The 13454-nt window shown below is 39.3% G+C and overlaps 1 protein-coding gene across 3 annotated transcripts in view; it reads left to right on the plus strand.

Annotated features, from left to right (window-relative positions):
- Positions 1-11501, plus strand: part of GRTP1 (growth hormone regulated TBC protein 1) — a 35572-nt gene extending 24071 nt beyond the window's left edge. For all 3 annotated transcript variants that reach the window (XM_064503779.1, XM_064503784.1, XM_026096935.2), the window contains 3 exons: positions 9125-9297; positions 9415-9600; positions 11021-11501. In XM_064503779.1, coding sequence (XP_064359849.1) covers positions 9125-9297; positions 9415-9600; positions 11021-11110 — 449 coding nt within the window. In that variant the 3' untranslated portion in view covers positions 11111-11501. The remainder of the gene's footprint in view (positions 1-9124; positions 9298-9414; positions 9601-11020) is intronic.
- The last annotated feature ends 1953 nt before the right edge of the window (positions 11502-13454 follow it).

The raw sequence follows: 13454 nt of genomic DNA on the forward strand, positions 1-13454 counted from the left end.
CTGTGCTGCTGGTCTGATCCTTCTTTGCGGCTCTGCAGGTTCAGTTACAATTTCTGTAATGCAGCCTTCCCGAGCAGCTTATTTGGACAGCAGTGAGCACAATGTAATTGCTGACAAATATATAATGGCATTGTAGGTGCTCGATTTAAATCTTAGCACACACTTTTGTATTTTACCTTGTAAAATCCTAGAAAATGTGTTCATATACTCAAAGTAATCCCTGTGTTAAATACCAAGGCTCATAAATCAAACTTGGACATGCAATTCGATTTGCTGTACAAGAAGACAGCGTAGCAAGCTGTCGAATTTTCTCCTATTCCCTCTGCAGCAGACCCATTTGGCTAGAGATTAACTTTGGGAAAGGCCACAGACTTGGTCTGAAGGAGAGCCCTTACCGCAACTCCCGGTAACCACACACTTGTTTATTAAAAATGTTTGCCATACTTTTTACTGGAATTTGCCTAGTCCTAACTTGTAGCGGTTGCTTCTTTCTAAGTCTTTCTTTACTAGACTGAAAGTCCATAAGGACTAGGATGTTTTCTCTATGAAATGGTCAAGTTTGTTTTTTGTTTTCCTTAGATAAACTAAGCAGATAGAAAAGTTCCTTACAGAGCTCAAGTTTTCAAGTACTGTTTGTAACTCATTCCTTCACCTTCTTTCCAGTTTTTCAACTTCTTACCTTAAATGTGAGTATCAGGATTGGATGCAGTTTGCTAACCTCAGTTTTGCTAATGTCAGACACAGCGATGACATACTCTCTCCCTCAGTGGTTAGTATATCCAAGGATTGCACTGGCTTTTCCTGAGCCAAGACCTGCTTAATCTGTATATATCACATTTGCGACTTAAGATAATGCAAACTTGTTTATTTTGAATTGCTCAGATGCATTATCAAAGTATTTTATTTTTGTTTAATACGGCAAATTATGAAGAAGTGCCAACAGGAGGCTTTGATATTGTTTCAAAATATGTTGTAGTGTAATGCATATGCAACATAGCTGGCTATGTAAAGAATGTGTTCGTGGAAGGATACGTGCTTTGGGAGTAAAGGAAATAATATGAAGAAAATTGTGCCATACAGTGGTAAATTTAGTCTTCCTAAATGTACAAGAAGTCACTGGCAGTTTAGTTTCAGAGAGATGCTTGCAAAGTCCAGGTTTGTATAGGACATGCACTGGTTGTCTTATGTGTTGTTTTATATTTAGAAGACTTGAATATTTTACTGAGTTTTCAATTTATGGCAAGTGGAGAATTCTCATCATGCCTCTTATAGTTTAAAACTTGTTGCTTCAAAATTAAAATTAATTCTCTTGTTAGCTTCCTCAAGCTTGAAGGAAGAGGATTGGGGATTTCATTCCCTTTCTCTTCAGACTGAAGGGTTGGTTTGGTTTCCTTCTCCAGATATCAGGCTAGAGCCGTATGTGTCTGTTCAGCTTTCTATTTTAAGCCTCCTGCTTCTGACAACGTCTTTGAAGTAATATACTGGGAAGTTCCCATGGCGTGACTATAGCATTGTTATAAAGAATTGAAGAAAATATAATGTTGTGGGCTTATTTTTAGGTGTGAGATAAATCACAGTGCTTTATTTTGTGCTGTGGTGTTAAGAATATTTTTCTCAGTGATCAATGATCTCAATTATTTTATCAGTGAACTGATAAAATAGCCATTCTTCCTAATCCTATATAGGAATTAAAAAAGCGAGAGATCCAAGAGTCCTTATTCCGCTGAAGTCATCAGTCATTAAGACTCGCTATATGATTGTAAGTTCATAAAAGAATTTTTGTCTCCTTTACAGGCATGATAAATAGTTGGAGTAGTTTTCTGTGTTTATTTGTGAATCCCCCTCCATTTGAGGAAATTCAAATTAAAAGTCTGTAAAAGTGTTTTGTGAATTAAAACCCTTGATTCTGATACCATCAACAGCCAGTAAATTGTAGGCTTACTCTAAAGCGTGCAACTCTTTAGGCTGGTGCAATTCATATGGTATCTTGGCTGGAGTCAGACCAGGCTGTTTGGAAACAGCTGAGCAGTGAATAAACTGTGTCAGTTAATGTCTATCAGCTCACTGGTATCATGGAAAAACATAGTGTTTATGAAAGGAGCAATTCCAGTGTTATTACGAAGGGGGAGGAGGGAAAAAAGGAAAATTGGCCAACAGCATTTTGCTTAGAACAGTATGCAACCTGAGAGTGCTTTGGTACCCGTAATCTAGGCTAGTCTCTAATAATGCACGTGGCTGAATTGAACAGCGTATAACAGCTATTAAGTATGAAAAAAAGATCTAATGTGTTTTCATTCTCCATAGCTTGAATGTCTGAAAATTGCATTTGTGCTTTTGTTGGTTAATGCCACCAACCTGATTTTATTTCTCTGTACCTGGGATGTTAGGCATGGAGTCTTTGCTTCCTTGCATTTCATCTGTGTCTGATGTAATGACTGGGAGAATATTATCTTTGCCTTTCTTTCTGTTGTCTTTATAATTAACAAGCATCCCTCTCCCATTTCCAGTTGGCAGCTACTGGGACATGTGCTCCGAATCCCACTGTGCTGTGTGAAATGCAAATGGGAAACCAAAAGGCTGCTTCTTCCCCCCAGCGTCACCGTTGTACGTTTGGGGTCAGAAGCAACAGATGAATACAGTCAGATGGGATTCTGCAGGAACGATAAAACACTACCTGATTGCGCATGCCGAGAAGATGTTAATATTAAACCATTTCTCAAAATCTTACATAATTAAAAATGTTGCTCCTATTGACATTAGTTTTAGGGTAACGCGAAGGAAGCTTCTAACATTTGATCTGTAGTAATTTTTAGGATGTTTGGAAAATTGTGTTATTCTTTTCCCTCGTAACGTTAATTGTTAAATGAAATATTAAAACAGGGAAAACTTGTGGGCTTTTTGAGCTCGGCATTAGTATTTGTCTACAACCTTATGCAAGTCTGTCGCTCACATCCAGTGTTTGATATCGTATCATCCTGGTTTGGGGGAAATGATTAATTGGCTTGTGTGATTTCAGTATCGCAACCCATGAACACCCATAGAAGGCTTACTCTTGGGGGTGAGGGAGATTGATTGTTTTTGTTTTTTTAAAAGGTATTTCTCCCATCCAAAATGACTTGTGCTGCTTACAGTTTTTTAAAGCTGTGTGAAGTTGTGAATGAGATGGTTACTGTTGGTTCTGGTTCGAGTTCAGTACCACAGAACAGAAATTCAGGGTCAGCTTGGTTTGATAAAGAGAAAAGAATTGTGACTTGAACCTGTTTTGCATTTTATTTAGTTCCCTGGAGTGTTAGAAACTTATGTTTTAAAAATAACATAGTAAGAGTTGAGCTTGCCATTTAGCCACATATCTGCAGGATATCACTTTGGCCAGGATATCTGCAGAGGTCACTTTGGCCAGATACTGCAAAAAGAGTTGGCAGTACTCTGGGTTTTTCTCTTTTTCCTGTTGTGATTTTTCTGATTTCCTCCCAAACATATGTTGTCCAGCTTTTTATGTCAGGCTCATGATGTAGGTTCTTACAAGAACTACTGCACCTTTTTGGACTGCTCCCATGGTAGTAATGGAGGAGCAGACGTTGCTCTGCCTTCTTGGACAAAGTATGCTGAGAGTCACCCATGAGGAGAAAGATGTGACTCAGTAAATAGCATAGGAATAGTGTAAATGGGATTTGGACTCTCTGGAGGTGTGAAGGTACCACTGTCATAACCACGTTTGACTTCTGATACAACTAAAATGATGAAACTGCTTCCGTGTTTCTTGCGTGCAGTTCATAACTTCAGTTAATGCTAGCGTAACTTTTTGGAAAGGAAATCTCTGTGCTGCCATGGTTATTTAAAATAATAGATCCCTGTGTTCAGTAACATGCAAACAGGTAAGTTTTTATAGCAAAGACTTACTGCAAAGCGTTTTTTCCATGGAAGTGTGTGGTGGGATCTGTTTCTGTTTTGACATAAAATGTGGAATCGATTGCTTTTCATTAAGTCAGCCAGTTTCAGTTTATGGCAGCCCTTGCTTTGGTTTTTCAGCATCTAGCTCTGTTTATATCTGTTTTCTTGTTCTGGATTCCGGTAAAGTCTAACTTCAAAGAGCACCGTGCGCCTACAGCGAGGAGCCAGTTTCGAGCATTGCATACTGGTGTGAACATGAACCATTTTTGCTTTTTCTGGAGAAGAGAGAAAAAACTTTAAAAATGGAAGACTGCTGCCTCAGGAAGCTAGACATAGTGTCAGTTTTGTGACTGCACAGTAAATGCGTAGTTCTTCACTTGTGTGTACCTGTTGTGTGCAGTCAGCAGGTGTGACGGAAGTTGCACATCACACTTCAGAGGTCACTTTTCAGTGAACTCAGCCTCCTAACACCCTGTGTTTTTCCTTGGCTGTCATGGGTGTTATAAACACTTTGTCACGAACAAAATACTTCAAATTGTTTCTGACTGTGAGAAAAGATAATGCAGCTAATTCTCAATTTTTGAGTTTGCTTAAATAGATTGGACCTATGGGATGTGTCACTCAGTTTGTGCCAGGTTATATAGGCTCTTAAAATAATAGTCAGAAATGCTGGAAGATAGGCAGCAGAGCTAAGGTCTTGTCTAGTGTATTTTTGTACTACTAAGAATTCACACTACTTCTAGTAGGAGTATTTATATTTAATCCTGACATATGCACAACTGACTTGAAGGATTCTTTTTTAACTACTGCAGCTCTGACTTGTAAAGGTAATTTAAGGCTATAAGAGTATGGCTTCTTAAACTTTTATTTTTGGTACCTCTTAATCTATTTGTAACTGAGAACAAGGTCATACAGTCCTTACAATCTTTATCCTTATTTCCTGCAAATCTCATTACTGCTCTGGTGCACAAGCAGACAGTTTTATCTTAGTCCTGAACACATTACTGGTAGGGTTCAGAGAGGTGCTAATTACGGTGATAGGGAGACAGTGAAATGTATTTTAAAGAAGGACTTTTTCCCAGATCCTGAGCTAGGATAGGTTTCAAGTGCAGTGATGGCATGCCACGGTCAATGCTGTAATAATAAGTCTTTTAAACCAGGAAAAAAAGTCCCCCAGTCTGTTCATCTTTATTAAATGTTTATTGTACAGTCACAATAAAATATCTGGTGCTTTATGAAGCTGTTTTCTTCCTTTTTGCTGCTTGACTGCCAGAGGAAGCACTGCTGATTTCAGCAGTCGCGGGAGTGCACCGCTGTCGAGGATAAGACTTTGGGCAGGAACGGGTACTCCACAGGGTGAATCGCATGTGGCACTGCCTACATCACCCTTTGCTAAGTATAGAAATGCCCGAGAGTGGAACGAGGCGTCTAAAAGTCATAGGCAGGCACTGGAAGTGATAAAATAGGCAAAGTAGGTGCACGTGGTTTTTTAACAGACAAAGGAAAGCTGCGAGGAAAATAAGTGAAGCCTAAGAGCAGTTTACCAAAGAGCTTGGACATGGGGAGTTTCATATAGGGAAATTTAATTTTCATCTAGGCAAATCCCTAGAATTTAATGATATGCTATTTAATTTGTTGCCATCCAGAAGAAGATGTGAAAAATAATTTGTAGCATATGGTCACCTAACTCTTATCACTTCCATTTGATAATTCAGACATAAAAGGAAGCAATGTGGCTGTGAGTCTTTTAGGGGGTAATATATTGTCAGAGGACATTCTTGTCAACCAACCTAGATCAATAGACACTTGATATAATTAGCCAGCATTTGATTTGTAGTTATCCATTTTTTTGATTAGCGAGTGTGACAAATTGGGAGGAGATACTGACTCAAGTCTGTTCTGGGTCATTAACTGCTCAGTGTTTTGGTAGAGTATTGAAAGGGAAAAACAATGAATAGGGTAATTAAATCTGGATAATGCAAGTTCGGGAGACACTTCAAATATTTTGTAACATAAAATTAAAATATGGAAGGATCATAACGTATTTTGGTGGTAGGTGAGTGGTTCATCCCAGTATTTTGTGCAAAACAGCTTTGTGGTGTGGGGGCGGGTAAAACTTGTGTAGACTTGTTTATAAACACAGATATTTTGACTTTGGAGAGAGATTCTGGGCAGAGCAGCCAATTATAGAAGATTAGGAAAATAAGGCACATGGTGAAGAGTTTGCAAAAGGGATAAGAGACAGAACTGCAAAAATTTTGCTGAAGGGACGTTTACAGAAGGCTTCTGGATCAGTCAACACTAGCAAATAAGAGCAAAATAAAGAGCAGTGTGGGTTAGGAAGCATTTAGGCACTGAAACAAGTTGCAAAATCATTTTCACTGCTGAGAGCAGACATAGGCCAGGAGAGGTGGCTTGATCCTCTTCTGACTAATGTGGGTGTTTCTGGCTAACCCTGTGTACCTCGACGATTGCTGCAAGTCCCCTCGGAGGGTGCAGCCACAGGTGCTGCGGCTCAGCGCTGGCTGCCAGCCGGGGCCAGGCTCCTCTGGTGGGTGACGCTTCCCTCCAAACACTGATGTCAGAGCCTGAATGTCAGATCTGTGTTTTCCCCTGGGCTATCCCTTATAAATTAGTTTCTAAAATGCCTGTGAGTACCTTTTGCACGAATACAGGGTTCCTGCAGGAATGTTTCCAAAGGACTGGAAATGCTGCTTTCCTAATTTGAGGAGTTATTACATATTTTTATATTTACATTTATTTTCATATGTAAATATATGTGTGTATATATAGACTATACATAATTGTGTGTGTGTGTATGTATATGTATAGTATATACATTAAAATATATATATATATAATTATGTATTAAAAATGGCTTGGATACCGATTGTTTTAATGCAACTGATTTCTGTTGTGAACTAGCCCCTAATATCCCAGAAAAAAATTGCCACTTGGTTATTGGTGTCGGCATAAGATCATTAATCACTCTTGCCTCTTGTTTTGCAGCAGAGCTGCTGCTCGCTGCCTCACTGCTCTGGGCTGCACACTCCAGTTCTGCTTATCAGGGTGCCTGGGAGCTGCTGCTGCTGCACTGGGAACACCAGGAGGCTGCCCCAGATAAATGAATCCAGTCTTTTTCCTTTCTGTTTGGCGGTACAATGTAACAAACTCAAAAGTAATTTTAATTTACACTGAGGCTGCCCTGCTGCTCACTGCTTCAGTAATTCAAAGCAGTCGTCTAAGTTGTCTGGCTGTTAACGTTAGTCACCAGTTCTCCAAAAGCCGGGGGTGTCTGGTTGACTTCTCCTTGGGATCCTGGCATTCACTTGGCTGTACAAATTAAAAATAGCAGCCACCGTTGATTTCAGCATTTCAGATGATTGCAGCAGCGCAGAGCAGAGAGCATGTGGGCTATCCTTCCTCCTGAGGGCACTCTCCAGTGGTGACATAAAGAAGTTTACGTATGTGTAACTTTCATGGTGTAACTCTCCATTTGTTTGCAGTATGTTTTTTCATGGGATTATTTGTGCTCTAGTTCTCAGAGCTTTCCCACGAGCAAGTCTAAGACCAAATAGTTTAAAGAATGTATCAGCAGTGACTCTTCTGTTCTTAGAGGAGTTTTACTTACCATTATTTAGTGGGAGCAAGGAAACTAAGGATCACGAGCAAAAAGCTAGATTCCTAAATGTTGAATGTGAGGCCCCTTAATACCATGAAAACTTAGACATGTAGACATTCTGCAATTTGAATAGGAGAAATATAGAGCAAATGGCTAATGGGGTTGTAGACTGCTCAGTAAAACCGTCTACAGAGAAAAGAGTGAAGTATTGAACTGCTCTGGTGATTTCATTATAAGGATTAAAATGTTATAAATGTATGTTATGCATAATTTGGACATCTTGGACATATTTGTGGCACTGGGAGGTTTTATTAAATTATTTCAGAGAAGAGGACTTTGATCTTTCTGATTCCTTCGCCTTCATGTGAACCATGTCTGTGCTGTGTATGTCTGGGAATCTCAGCAGAGACCTGCTCAGAGAAACCTGAATTGCAACTCTCTAGAGTCAGAGGAGAAGGAAGGGGAGACATAGAAAGGTGCTTGTGTTACCAGTTATTTCTTTCAGTAAATAATGTTGTTAATTCAGGTCTTGTTGGCACAGCACTAATGAGCCCTCAAGGATAGCTTCCCAGGACTGGAGCCATCAAGTCCAACTTAAATGTTTCTGTGGACATCTAAACCCAAATTATGGGTTCCCTAAGCACCTGTGTAATTCTTGTCTCCTCCTGGGGCACCTGGAGTTGCTACACACCAGAATAGTATTTTTCTTCCCCTAAGTGTTATGTCCAGAACTACTTGTTTATTGAACTGAGACACTCAGTGTTCAGCCTGCACCTTGATAAGGAAAATGCTTCCCCTGACTGTCATACCCAGTCTGGTAGGCATAGGCTCTGGAGTAACAGCCTTAGTGTGCTCCCTTTTTCTTGATATTGGTTTTAATGGTTTAGGACAGGACCTGCTGTGTAGGAGACAGAGGTCCGATTTCCACCGCTGTCTCTCAGATAAATTCTTTAAACGGGAAGAGCTTCCACCTGGGGACCTGTCATTCGCTTCCTGTTGAAATTATTGTGTGAAAACGGGAATTTCCTTGGATCAGAGAAATGAGAGGAGGAGTGTAACTTAGTGGTTAGGTCATGCCCCAAAAGAAGTGGGGTTTGGCTTCCCCCTGGAGAGTTGACGCTCACAGAAGTTCAGGTTTCAAGTTTGTGACTGGGCCCAGTCTGAAGGCTTTATTTTTGTTAATTGTCTGGGTACTGTGCAGACTGGCAGGTGTGCAGGGCAGACACCCACATGGAAGGGATGTATGTATGCATTGAACTGTTTAAATATTAGTAAGATAGTCATAATTTTATCTTTAAAAACTACCTATATTATCTTTACTTAGTAAGGAAGATGAACTGCTATAAAAAAGTTGGAAGGGGAGAGGGAGAGAGTAGTTTGGTAGGTATGAATGATGTAATATTCTGTATCGAGGGCTCAGCCATGGCTGAAACAGAAGTGCCGTGTGGCTGCAATGCAGGCATCTTCATTTCATGATTTAATTTATTTCAACTGGGCTTGGGATTCATCAGCTTCAAACGACTTTATATACTCAGGTGTCCAGGACATTCTTTCCAATTTTGTGGAAAATCATGTATGTTTATTACTGAATTTTGGTTTCTTCTCTCCAAGATTATTACAGTCCTGCAATGATGGGCCTGAAGACTGATCAGGAGGTTCTTGGAGAACTTGTGAAGATGAAAGTTCCAGCTGTGGCAGACTTGATGGAGAGACATGGAGTCATGTGGACCCTAGTGGTGTCACGCTGGTTCATATGCTTGTTTATCGACATTCTTCCCATAGAGGTAATAGAGGACATTAGGCTGTTTTAATATACATGTGTGATCATTATTTCATTTATAATTAATAATTACCAACTGGAAATCAAGAAGCTGTAATCTGCATTCTCTCTTTTCTTGCAGACTGTGCTCCGTATATGGGATTGTTTATTCTATGAGGGGTCAAAGATCATCTTTCGCGTGGCCTTAACCTTAATTAAGCAACACCAAGCTTTTATTTTGGAAGCCACAAATTTCCCTGACATCTGTGATAAATTTAAGGAGCTCACCAAAGGGACATTTGTAACAGAGTGTCACAGTTTTATGCAGGTAAATTCACCACAGCTTTTAATAGTTATGAATTAAAAACAAGACAGAAATGCCTTGCTCCATCAAAAATATGAGTACCATTTTGAGAAAGGTACCTGTGGGAATCACAGAGAGGATGAAAAAAAATCTTTCTTTTATAAACAACTGAGAAACTCAAACTTTTTCTTTAAAAGATATTTTAAAGAATTATTATCCAACTCCATCTATAGCAATCCAGTCACATTATCTGTCATACAGGGGAAAGAAGTCCTCTTGCCCTTTTTTACCAGTTAGAGCAGGAAATCTGACAAGAAAATAACTTTAGTGAATACTTTCAGTGAACTATGGATTGATTATGCTCCTGTGCTTTTTTCAGATGAATTGTAACACATTATTGTAGAATAAACACAAAGTGAATTTAAAACTTGCATTGATAGAGCTTCACAGTAATGGAATGTGAAGCATTATGTTTAGTCAAAGAACAAAAAGATAACAGCTAGTTCTTAGCTCCACTCAGAAAGGATGAAGTTGAAAGTACTTAAAGTCTTACAATAACCTACAGTCTAAGAATTATTCTTGTCAGCTATAAATAGACTGGATGCTAAAATGTGTATAGCACATTAGATTCAGAGCTTAACTCTGAAGACCAAAAGTAAAACAATGAGTTAGTTGTCAAAAATGAACAGGAACAGATCTGTCATAAATAATTTACCCCACTGTGCTGTCATTGTTACTGAATGCACGCAAAACTGCATTCCCATAAGTGACTGCTACCCCCAGAACAGTTTTGTATTTGGATCAGAGCTCTGTGCACAGGTCTGACAGATTTGGATATGTAATTTAAGCTATATTTTGTTTTTGCACATATAGAAGAAAAACAAGCTTAATTTATTCATGTTTGTGAGATTTTTAAATAAAGGAGTGATGAAAACTAAATCACAGGTGTAGCTCAATTTAGAAGGAAGTTTGAGGGATTATCTTTCCATTCCATAAAGGGTTTAGAATATGAGTTTTGTCAAATGTTGACTGCCTTAAGAAAACCAGTTCAGAGGCTGGCACCAATGCTTGTCCTTGCTTTTTTTTTTTTTTTTTTTGCCCTCTCCCCTTAATTATTTATCATTTCACAGCAGCTGTTTTTAGAAAATCTGATACCTAAAATGAGTTTAACTGAACCCTTTATGTTCAAACTAGCTTTTGTAGGGTTACTTTTGTATAACTTTTAACTACCACTTGTTATGAGCTGCTGGTTTACCATGGCTTTACAATGCAGAAGTGACAATGCTGCTTTAACATGGAGGTGAAACAGCAGTAATTATTTTCACAGTACAGCTATCAAAGCTGGGATTTCCATGTTCTGCTAGTGCATCTTCAGAGAATTCTAGCATGATTGGAACTCTTGTCCAAAGCCCAGTTTTTAACACCTTTCCTCTTTCTCCTGCAGAAAATATTCACAGAACCTGGAAGCTTGTCCATGGCAACAATCAACAAACTCCGAGAGACTTGCCATGAGAAGCTACTATCTCAGGGATAACTCACCAGACTTAACCAAGTGGTCAGAAATGACAAATTGACACATTCCTCTATTTGCACTGACTAAAGCACACTTTAAGCTTTCCATGAGTTAACTGACACTTGACCAATTTTTTCCTGCCTTTCAAATAAGTGTTGTTAACACTTTGTACTGTATGTCAGACTTGATAACTGGAACTACTGGAAACTGGTGGTTTGTTATTTCTTTTTTCTGTTTTTTAAAGTGTTTTCAGAGTAGAATGTGATCCTAAAAATAGTCACTGTCCTTGTCTTTTCAGGGCATTTTGCAATGTTAGAGAAAACAGGTATATGGAAATACATATCCTTCCTACTGTATTACCTGTGACACCTCTATCATTTGTACAAAATAAATGTAATTTAGTTTGTCAAAACTTCTTTCTGGGGGGTGAAAGTGAAAATATCTGATCCTAATGCTTGGCAGTGAACTAGAGTACTAATCTCTTCTTTTGACTGTCATGAGTTGGCTGGAATACAAGCATTTTCCTTTCTCTTCACTGCTGTCATTGAGGGAGCTCCATGAACATGGAGAAGTACAGGTCAAGACAGCAATTACCAAGGTGATTTTTATCTTCATTGGCAGTTACTATATGCAGCTTGCACACATTTGCTACCTTCTTTACCTGAAGGTGCTGCAAGTCCTGACTGCAGAAAGAGGAAACAAAAATTCCTCAGTGATTATACCTCATGCTTTATACATTCATTTAAGGTTTTCTAGCTTAATAGCTGTAAGATCATCATAGGTAAAGAATTATTTGGCCCAAAATCTAGAAGTAGCATTTCTCACCTTGTTATAAGGGCTGCTGAAAATAGGTGTTTTTTGAGATGATGTACTTCTACTTCATGCTGATGTACTGAGGTTATACTAGAGTTGCTATAACTGCATATATCTGCATCCTCAGAAATTTTGGGATAGCTATACCATAACAGCAGCTATGAACAGCACTACTCCTCTACAGCATGAGGCACCCAGCAGCTCTGGAGCTGAACCCCAGCTGCCCATAACCCAAGCTCCCTGTCAGGAGCAAGCAACACAGCTGCTTTGCCCATGGCAGGCAGCCACCTCCAGCCTGGGCTTTCTCATCCCTGCAGAGCCCTCTTGTGGCCAGATCCTTTCCCTCTCCCTCCTGCTGGGGGAAAGAGGGTGGGGAAGGATTGGGGACTGAAGACATGGCACCAAACTTGTACTTTTTATTCTCCCAGTTGAAAAAAAATATTTGATAAAGCCTCACCTTTACAACCACACTCCTTTTGGACTCTACCCCAAGCTATTACCCTTCCTTTTCAAAGATGACTTACCTTTTTTGCTGCAGATAGTTTCTTCGATTCCAGAAGGCTGTTTTTTTCAGATGATGGGAGCACTCTTCCCAGTAAAGACACTAGACTAGTAGACAGCTTGCATGTGGCCAAAGATTTATGGAGAAAAAAGATCTCAGGTGCAGTTCACTAAGTGTGACTTTAGAGTGACAAACTGCACCCTGCAAGGGCATAAGACTATAAAAGTGGTTCTAGACAAACAGCTGTATATAGTGGTGTTCAAGAATGAGATACAATTAAAAGGTGAGGTGCAGGTTAAGTCCTAGACCAGTACATCATGCAGGGTTGCACATTTACAGTAGACTTTCTTCATTCCCACCATAAGAAATGGACAAAACTGCTTTTAAAGTAGTACTAGCTGTTCATCAGTATAGTACTGGGCTATCCCATTCCTTTACACTTAAGTAACAGTACTTTCTCCTTGAGTACTGAATTATAAGGACATTTAGTAGCTGCTGACATGCTAGAAGTGTGGTACTGCTAGGAAATATTACTTTCTATACCAACAATGAAATGCATAGTTTCTTCTGCCTTGAAGGTATTTGGGCAGACGATCCACAGTGTTCCAGCCTTACCGCAGGGTGTTCAGTTCTCACTGTTGGGAAAAACAGTGCTCATTGCAGTAGTTTAGTGTAGCATGGTTTCCGCCCTGCTTAGCTAGTATTGCTAACACTGAAGCATTCCTGCTGGAGGCTGGGAAGCTTTTTTTAAGGTATAGGTTCAGTTCAGGACACACATTACAACATTCACAAAGTGAAAAACACCACAACAAAAACCAACCACACACACACCAAAAAACCAAAAACAAAAAACACCTACAACCCACTGATTTGAAGAGACGTACACAGTTAAGCCTCACCTTTGTGCTGTGCAGAGAGAAGAAAAATGAAACACTAGTTTAACATATTCCCAAGTTAAGGATTGTCTGAAGCTTCAGAAATAGAGCCAAACCAAGACATTAGCACTTATCAAATAGTCAAATATTTAAAAAAAACAGAGATATTAAGACA

The sequence above is a fragment of the Dromaius novaehollandiae genome, chromosome 1 (genome assembly GCF_036370855.1).
Source record: "Dromaius novaehollandiae isolate bDroNov1 chromosome 1, bDroNov1.hap1, whole genome shotgun sequence".
Taxonomy (NCBI): domain Eukaryota; kingdom Metazoa; phylum Chordata; class Aves; order Casuariiformes; family Dromaiidae; genus Dromaius; species Dromaius novaehollandiae.